At 38.2% G+C, this 8,775-nt stretch overlaps 1 protein-coding gene across 1 annotated transcript; it reads right to left on the bottom strand.

The window, feature by feature from the left end:
- Window positions 1–2,314: 2,314 nt before the first annotated feature.
- LOC121639882 lies at window positions 2,315–4,790 on the bottom strand. Its single transcript, XM_041985469.1, has 5 exons — window positions 4,721–4,790; window positions 3,932–4,633; window positions 2,752–2,880; window positions 2,632–2,678; window positions 2,315–2,520 (listed from the first exon to the last, which is right to left on the bottom strand). The coding sequence occupies exons 1-5, from the start codon at window positions 4,773–4,775 to the stop codon at window positions 2,410–2,412; spliced, it is 1,044 nt and encodes a 347-aa protein (XP_041841403.1). The 5' UTR covers window positions 4,776–4,790; the 3' UTR covers window positions 2,315–2,409.
- Between the last annotated feature and the right edge of the window lie 3,985 nt (window positions 4,791–8,775).

Below are 8,775 nucleotides of genomic sequence, written 5' to 3'. Positions count from 1 at the left end.
TATTATCATAAGTGTTATGTTAAACTATCAATTGAAACATTAACACCCACACATTCACTGTTTGTGGTTGTTTTAGTGGCTTTAGTGGCTATTATGTGTGTTAATGTAACTACCTCCTACATCCTGCAGAGACTTAAGAAGTTTCTTTGTAGTGACTGCCTTGCTTCTTCTCTGCATTCATAACAAAACTAATGCTAATGTCTAATTATGCTTTGAACCATTATAAAAGGGATGGTGCATCTTGGTTCAAGACAACAGATATGAGCGATTTGGGAGATTACAGGACATCACAGATCTAAGCATCTGAAATGTGTTTTCTTTAGAGAGTGGCTACGTTCAGGAACCCCAACTATTAGCACATGTTAGCCTTGATACATTATCGCCCTGTTCTTTTAAAATTTATACTTTTGGCTCATTTGTGCTCCCTTTACGTAGATAAATAAGGCTTCATTTTAAACGTCACTGCTCTCATACTTCTGTGCATCCTTTGCATCGCCATATTTTTTAATTAATGCATTCACTAGAGGGCAGGGCAGAGTTCACATCTGAGTCCTGACGTCAGTTTCAGACAATAACAAAAATGGTGATAATGGAGGCCATGATGATGTTCATTCTCAGAAAGAGACAGCTCAGTACACAGAGGTGGCCTGTATCAGCTGTATAACCATATCATGGCTTCTACTGTATGCCTGTAACTGGTCACATGTCAGCTATACTGTGCAACACTGTCCCCTGTGGTTTCTAGTGGTAACACTCTTTTTGCTGTGTCTGGGGATGCATCCACAACAGCCCTGGAAATTACCCAAGTTTCCCACGAAAAGGATGCCGGCTTTATATCCGTCTTCAGCATAGAGCAGTGTTTCACAAACTTATACTATAAAATAAAAATGGCACTATAAGTTTGAAGTGGTATTGGCAAGCAGCCACTGGTTTAGGTCCATTCTCTCCTCTTCGTCCAAAATGGCCGACATGTTTGTTGTAACTGGGATTTATTGACATTGCAGTTTATTTCTTTGCACTGTGTTCAGCTGTTAATTTCATCCTATTTAAATCCAGGATTCCACAGTGAAGTTTTCCTCAAATCTGAATCATTTTAGACAAGTTCAGTAGAAGAGGATGTTTGGTTTGAACGAACCTGTCTTGTGTCCAAGAACATTTAAAGTCTGTTAATAAAGTGACAATCCATCCAGCCATTTGCTAAACCCTCTTAGTCCAAAGCAAAGGTTGTGGGGGGCTGGAGCCCATCCCAGATGCTATCAGATGAAAGGTAACTGGATAGGTCACCAGTCCATCACAGGGCCTTGACAATTCAACAAGAAATGGGATCCTACTTTGCGATCTTTGCACACCTGCTATTACGTATGTGTGAATCTGGAGAAAAGTGTAAGATATTAGGAAACTAAAGCTGTGTAAACTTTATTGTAGGACTTTGAGAGTAGAAAACTAACCCCAGATGGCTCAGAACAAAGGACATCAGACATGTTTAGGTTTGAGAAGAGTTCTTGTTCCCAAAATGTAACACACAAAGAAAAGACTGTAGGTAAAACTACTATAAAAAAGGTCATTGAGAAATTTCCTTCAAATTTTTATGGTACGTTTGGCCCTACGTTTTACACTGTTCTTAGTGTGTAGAAGTTTAATTTCACTACATTTTCCAAACCTCTGCTAAAGAGAGATTTTACAAGTTTTAACAGGGAAATAAGTACTTATTTGGAGACCAATAGATTTATTTATTTATTTATTTGGAAATTGTCTTTCTTTTCTTTGGAGCCAAACCACATGTTAACTTTATTCGCGTATATTAAGTAAAGGAAAACATAGAACTGAAATAGAACAAAGTGTTTTTTAGCTGTTCGGCATTAAACATAGATTTAAAATGTCATGGAAATATGCTCCTCACAGTTAGAGATAGTCAGCTTTTTGTATGAGGTACCTGAAATGTACGTTAACATTTACAGGTGAAATTTATTTGACTTTCTCTAAACTGTTTTAATGTACATGTTCAACTTTTCAATGTTTAAGTATTTACTGTATAACATGTTGTTCTCTAACAAGATTACAAACCACAAAAGCAGAGAGAAAGGAAGTGTCTGCACCATGAATTCAGGACTAAATGTTCTGGTCCAATGACAGCTTCTATAAAAACAGCCCTTTTCATTCATATTTAAACACCATCAGACTAAGACCACACCGCCACATAACAAGTTATTGACTAACTTTATGTGGTGGTATAACCACCGATGTTGTTGGCATAACATAACCTTTTAAAATTTTCCATAAATTTTTCCCAAAAGTTGAATATTCTTAACCTTTAGTGAGTCGTTTATAGCCAACTTACTTTCTTACTGGTTTCTAAAAACATCCAAGTAACATTAAAACATCATCAGAGCACAGATGCAACGGTAACTATTACTGTCTCACGGTGGAGTATACACAATGAGTCGGCAGCTCATCCTTTGGTCTTCTTGACTGGTTGAATCTTTGCTTCTTTAAAGCAGCATAATGGAGGCCATCTTCTCTCTGATACAAAAATATAAGTTAGTGGTCTCAACTAAAAAGATCCATACAATAATCTTCATAGTAAATCAAAATAAATGAATCTAAGTTTAATGATCAATAATAATAAGTCACCTCTGGATCTGCTGCTGTGGGATCAGAACATCTTGGATGAGACTCGGCTGTAATACAAAGTTTTTATAAATGAAGCTTCATTAGTGAAGACAAGCTGCTGGACAGGACAGTGTTAGCTACCTGCACACTGGTCGTGGATTCTCTTCTTCATCTTGTACACTGAGAAAGCCATCAATGCAGTCAGGATGGTGGTGAATGTCAGAGCTCCAGTTAAGAACTTTATAAGAAAGTCAGGATAGTTCAGCTCATCTGCAGGGAACCAGAAAAACAGCCCATCACAAACTCCCACTGAGCATTTTTTACTAGGAAAGACTTTTCCATCTGAGTTCAAAAGTCTTTTTTTTTTTTTTTTTTTTTTTTTTAATTAAACAGTGACATTCAGATCAGATTTAAGCAGGACTGGTACTACAAATTGGAAAAAGCCAATTCAGTAATTGAATTTCAGGCCTTTACATGGATATATTCATAATTTCACACAATCCATCAACACTGATTCACACAGCAAATTGCCTGGAACAATCTGTCTATGTGATAGCTGATGCTGCTAAATAATTAACATTCTTCTCTGTGCCATTGAAAGTCTACATATATAATATTTATACACGAAACAAGGAGTTGCTCCCTCTGCGTCTTCCAGCAATAAGCAGCATCTTGTTCGCTGCATGTAGCCTGTACATGTCAAGAGAAATTTACTTGTAAATTCAGCTATATATGCAGGAAACAGGATTTAAATGTTTCTCTCCTTCCTCTGCAGTATAATAATTTAAAAAAAAATATATATAAAAAGAAATACATCTGTACATCAGTATGTACCTTAGGAAGTTTAAACAACACAAGACACCATACTGTATGAAACAGTACCAAACTTTTAAACAATATGGAACAAAATAAAATATTGTTCTGCAATCTGTCCGCAATGGTTAAAGTGGCTGGTGGAAGTGTTAGGATGAAGCAGAGTTAGTCTGTGGGTGTAGAAGAGGAGAGAGAGCTGAGAGAGTTCAGTTATCAGTCAGTTAAATTAAAAGTGGTTGAAAGAAATCAACCAAATGTCAAAACTGAGTTTTCTCTTTAGCGTTTAGCATGATTCAAAGACTTCATCTCATGTATTTACAGTTACTTATATGGTAAATGAGTAAGTAATACACTTGTTGGGGTAAAAGTGGTTTGTATTCAGTCAGATTTTAAAGCTGAGTTAAGGATACACATGATGCTGAAATCACATCTGGTGCTAAGTGGGCGATCACCTCTGTTTATATGTAAGTTTATACAATAATTATAGTATTATTATTACTGGTTTTACCTGCTGATTCCAGTTTGATCCTGTTTCCAAACAGAATCTGTCCACATGAGGCAACAGCACAGTAGTAGGTTCCAGCATCAGATATGTTCAGGGTCTTCATGGGCAGGTTGTACACACAGGTGTTTGTTTGTGTATCAGGTTTCTTCTCACACTGGTCATTCCTGCCTCCGTGGGTGTAGATGAGTCCTGGATGCGAGTCCTCAGATACTTTGAACCAGTAAACACTGTGTTCTCCATCACAGGTCCCAGTGTGTACGGTACAATCCAGAGTTTTAGAGCCTCCTGGCTGGATGGTCTCAGATTCTGGTTGATGGACCAGAACTTTGACATCCAGGCCTGAACCTTTTACACTGACTGTAATTCCTTCTGTAAACTCAAACTCGTATGCATGGCAACTGATGCAGTAGTAAGTAGCTGAGTCTGAGATGAGTAAATCCGATATTGTCAGGTGGTTCTTACCATTTTTAGTTTCCAAAGAGAACCTTGGGTTCTTGAATTCATCATTGAAAGTACCATTTTCATCATGTTTATATAAGGTTGAGACGAGCTTTGGTCTCTGTCCCAGGGCTTGTTTATACCAGTGAAACATGAGGAAACTGTTTCCGTAGAAACACTGCAGAGTCACATTGTCTCCAACTTTTGCCGATATGAAGCCACTTTCTGTGCGCACATGGAGAGATGACATGGAATCGGATGCCAAGGCTGAAGGGAACACCAGTAACATTTGCAGTTAATATCACGAACAAAAGCAGAGAAAAAGATGAGAATGAAAACACAACCACAGCATACCTGTTTTCCACAAGAACACACACGTAAGGTATGAAGCAAACGTCAGAGACATCATCGTGATGGAAATGTCTTGCTGAATGTGAAGGACCACGGTACATTCCCTGCTCAAAGAGACACAACTGAGTATGATTGGCTAACTATACGTGTCACTTACTGCCCCCTTTAGGAAACTGAACACATGTTCAGTCCCGCCTCAGTTGTCAGTTCTGGTTCTTATTGGTCATTGGACGACATCAGTAGCAGAAAGAAGCTCAATTGGGTTTTAAAAGGTATTTATAAACGCTTTGAAAATCCAGTGATGACAAAGAAATATAAAATATATATTACTTGATTACTAAACTGAAAGAAGATTTGATGTGCACCTAGTCCTGCAGGGGAGTGGCAATGGACATGGAGGTGGCCCTGGAAACACTAGTTTTATTTATTTATTTATTTATTTAATTACTTATTTATTTTACTTTTTTTAACCTGTTCCCAGCAAAGAAAACTGAGATTTTGCAGAACCAAACCCAACCCAGAGTATTCCACTTTTTCTATCAGGATCACAGAAATCATTGTTTATACATTTAATGCTCTCCAAAGGCATCATGGATATTTGGAAAAATGAAACCATCAAACTTCAAGTGGAGCTGGAGGAAAACATCTCAACATCTAGGAGCTGTAAATGTCCCCACAGAAAGATTCTTGAATCTTTGCAGCAATTCCCAGGATTTCTGGCTCTGAATCAAAGTGCCGACCTTGACAGTTTCATCAGGACAGACAGATTTTTATTACAACTAAAATGTAAAATAAAATACTATATAAAATAAAGGGTTGTGTTTTGCAGCTCTAAAAACCATATTTTAATTATGTAACTGTTTACATAACGTGTTGGTGGTGTTTGGAACCACATTAACACTTAATTCTATATAAATTTAGCTAAAACAATCTAGTTTTACATGTTTGTTTTATGTGGATCTGCTTCAAATTTGGCATTTTCATATTGATTTATTTATTGATTCAATATTTTCTGTTTATACTAATAGATTTAATAGACTTGTAGTAGCCGGGGTATCACAGCTATAATGTGAAGCTGCAGTGCATGAAAACTTTGCAGAGGCTTCCTGTTTGAAACCACAAAAACAAACAGAGTAAAGGGTCTCAGAGAGGTACATGGCCAAAGATCACCTTGTTGATCACATATTGGCTTAAACAATGCTTCTTGAACCATATGTATAGGTATACACTTAGAAATATGTTTACCAATAAACCCACAAAAAGGCTACATTAGTAGTAAACCTAGTGAGCTAGGTCTTGATAACATCTTGCTAAGTCTGAGCAGGCAGCCTCCTACAGGAGTCTTATCTTTATCAGCTGATTTTCTACCTTTTACAGTGTAGGCTACAATACATTTCAGACCATCGCTCTACCACCACCATATTTTACTGTTGGTATGATGTTCTTTTTATGTAGATGTAATGGGGCACACACCTTCCAAAATGTTCAGTCTCGTCAGTCCAGAGTATTTCCCCAAAATCTTGCGGCTCATCAAGATGTATTCTGATTAAATTAAGACAAGCCTTGATGTTCTTTTTGCTCAGCAGTGGTTTTCATCTTGGAACTCTGCCAGGCAGGCCATTTTGCCCAGTTTCTTCAGTAGAAGCTGTGAGATGACATCAACTGGGGCAAGTGAGGCCTGCAGTTCTGTGAACGTTGTCTTTTGTGAACTCTTGGATGAGTCGTTGCTGTGCTATTGGGGTAATTTTGGTCAGCAGTGTAAAAGGTTCCTGAATTACCTTGAATCTCAGCATGATGTCTGGCTTTTGAGGATCTTTTGGTCTACTTCACTTTGTCAGGCAGGTCCTATTTAATTTTTTTATTGAGAACAGGTGTGGCTGTAATCAGGCCTTGGTGTGGCTAGAGAAATTCAGTGAATTCAGGTGTGAAAAACCAGTCATGTTATTTTTTAAAAGGCAGGGTCATGTAGGTTTGTATCTTTTTTTTTTTTTTTTTAAATTTGAAAACTGCATGTTATGTTTACTTGTGTTGTCTTTGACTAACATTTAAATTTGTTTGATAATCTGAAACATTTAAGTGTGACAAACATGTAAACAAATAAGAAATCATGAAGGGGGCAAAGACTTTGTCACACCACTGTAACTCCTCAGCAGAGGATGTACTTCCTACTGCAGCTTAAGAAATTCTTATTAATTAAAAAAAAAAAGTCATCTTCTAGTCTCCAAAACGCTCCCTGAAGGCATCGTGGCGTACATCCATTAGAAGTGTTCTGGGTGGGAACTTGCCAACACTTCCTCTCTTCTCCGCCGTAGGGCCTAGCCCAACAATGACCTGCAGAGGAGAGGGAAACATGCAAGCTGCAGTCCAATGTTTCACTTGGGGATACCCATGCCCCTTTCCGCCTGGCCCTGCAGGCGGCATCTCAATGAAGATCCACATCATGGACTGGATATTTTACTTTAAGAGACTTTGAACATGGTATGGTTGTTGGTCTACTGAGCACTGCCTACTGGAGTATTGTTGCTGACAATGTCCACCACTTTGTGACCACAGTGTAGCATCTTCTGATGGCTACTTCCAGCAGATTATGCACCATGTCACCAAGCTTAGGCAATCTCCAGTTGCTTTCTAGAGCATGACAATGACTTCACTGGACTTCAGGGGCCTCCACAGTCACCACATCTCAGAACAACTTTGGGATGTGGTGAAATGGGAGATTATTATCATGGATGTGCAGCAGCTGTGCAATGCTGTCATGTCAATATAGAGGAATGTTTTCATTACCTTGCTGGATTTATGACACTACAAACCGAGGAAGTTCTGAAAGAAGAGGTCCAACCTGGTACAAACTGCAATGTGTTCGAGGGACAAGATACAGTTTTCAACTGTGGAATTATGTAAAAACAGATAAAGAGTGAAATCAGAGATGGGACAATGATAAACATTGAACTAGTTTTCACTGTTGGAAAAAGCTAGAAAGAAAACAAGATGTATGCAGTTAGCTGTTCTGTTGCTGGTAGTGCATATTAAAAATAAAATGTCTTGTTGTGTGCTGTGTTTGCTTGGTTCTGTTGCTTATGTTTGTGTTCATAATCGAGAAAAGAATATGATCATTTCCCCTGCCACTTTGCATAGGTTGTAAATCAGATGGAGCTAAAGCTGTGATTTATTCCCATCTTAAAATGACAAAAACGTGTTTATTCACTCCAGACATGCCCTTCAGTGCTTTTTATCCTGACTAACATAAGTTCAACCATGTTATCATCCCCATCTTTAAGACAAATCCTCAGTTACCCCCTCTGTCTCATTTGGACCAGCATGACAATAGACCAGTGTTTCTCAATCCTGGTCCTTTGGGACCACTGCCCTGCATGTTTTAGTTCTGTCCAACTCCAATAAATATAAAGCATTCATTGCATGTGTTAAATTTAGCACATACAACATATCTAGTTATTCTGGTCATGTACTATTATCCTGCATATGTGATGTCTTCTGATGGTGTTTTTGCCTCTAGAGCATAACAGATAATTCAAATGCACATATGTCTGTGCATGTGCAGAGGTGATTTTGCTGATGATGTATTGAGCAAGGCTAGCTGCAGCATGCTATGAACATATCGACAAAGTTAAGAGTTTGGTTTTTAGTCGAGGCATCTTTTGTCATTTATATTGTTAGCAGAGCATGTTCTGTGAGACCAGGCTTGCTCATGTGAAAGTTGCTGTGGCCTGGAGGCTTCAGGTCAGTCTTCCTGTGCTTTAACTCTGCAAGGACTCATGTTTCCACCAGTGGAAACTTCTGCCGTCTAGTTCACACCACCTTCACCACAAGAGTGGAAGGTAAACAGCGAGAGATTGTAGATTGAAAGGTGCAACCTGCACTTACAATGGTATAAATAGATCGTAGAGGAAAGTTAAGTTTGTTTCTTTTCTGTTCAACATTTTACTGTAAAAGCAAAGATGAGGAGCCTATGACCTCAATAACACACAGATGCTGCAAAAAAATATGTTTTATTTTCATATAACACGATTTTACATCATACATTTAGTCATGTGATGAGT

The sequence above is a fragment of the Melanotaenia boesemani genome, chromosome 5 (assembly GCF_017639745.1).
Source record: "Melanotaenia boesemani isolate fMelBoe1 chromosome 5, fMelBoe1.pri, whole genome shotgun sequence".
Lineage (NCBI taxonomy): Eukaryota > Metazoa > Chordata > Actinopteri > Atheriniformes > Melanotaeniidae > Melanotaenia > Melanotaenia boesemani.
This window is presented reverse-complemented; position numbering and strand designations above follow the sequence as displayed.

Coding starts and splice junctions, on each gene's coding strand:
- LOC121639882 (XM_041985469.1), bottom strand. CDS start 4,775: ATGATGTCTCTGACGTTTGCTTCATACCTTACGTGTGTGTTCTTGTGG. Junction 4,634..4,720: donor TGTGTTCTTGTGGAAAACAG/GTATGCTGTGGT, acceptor TGTTCCCTTCAG/CCTTGGCATCCGATTCCATG. Junction 2,521..2,631: donor CCACAGCAGCAGATCCAGAG/GTGACTTATTAT, acceptor TTTTTGTATCAG/AGAGAAGATGGCCTCCATTA.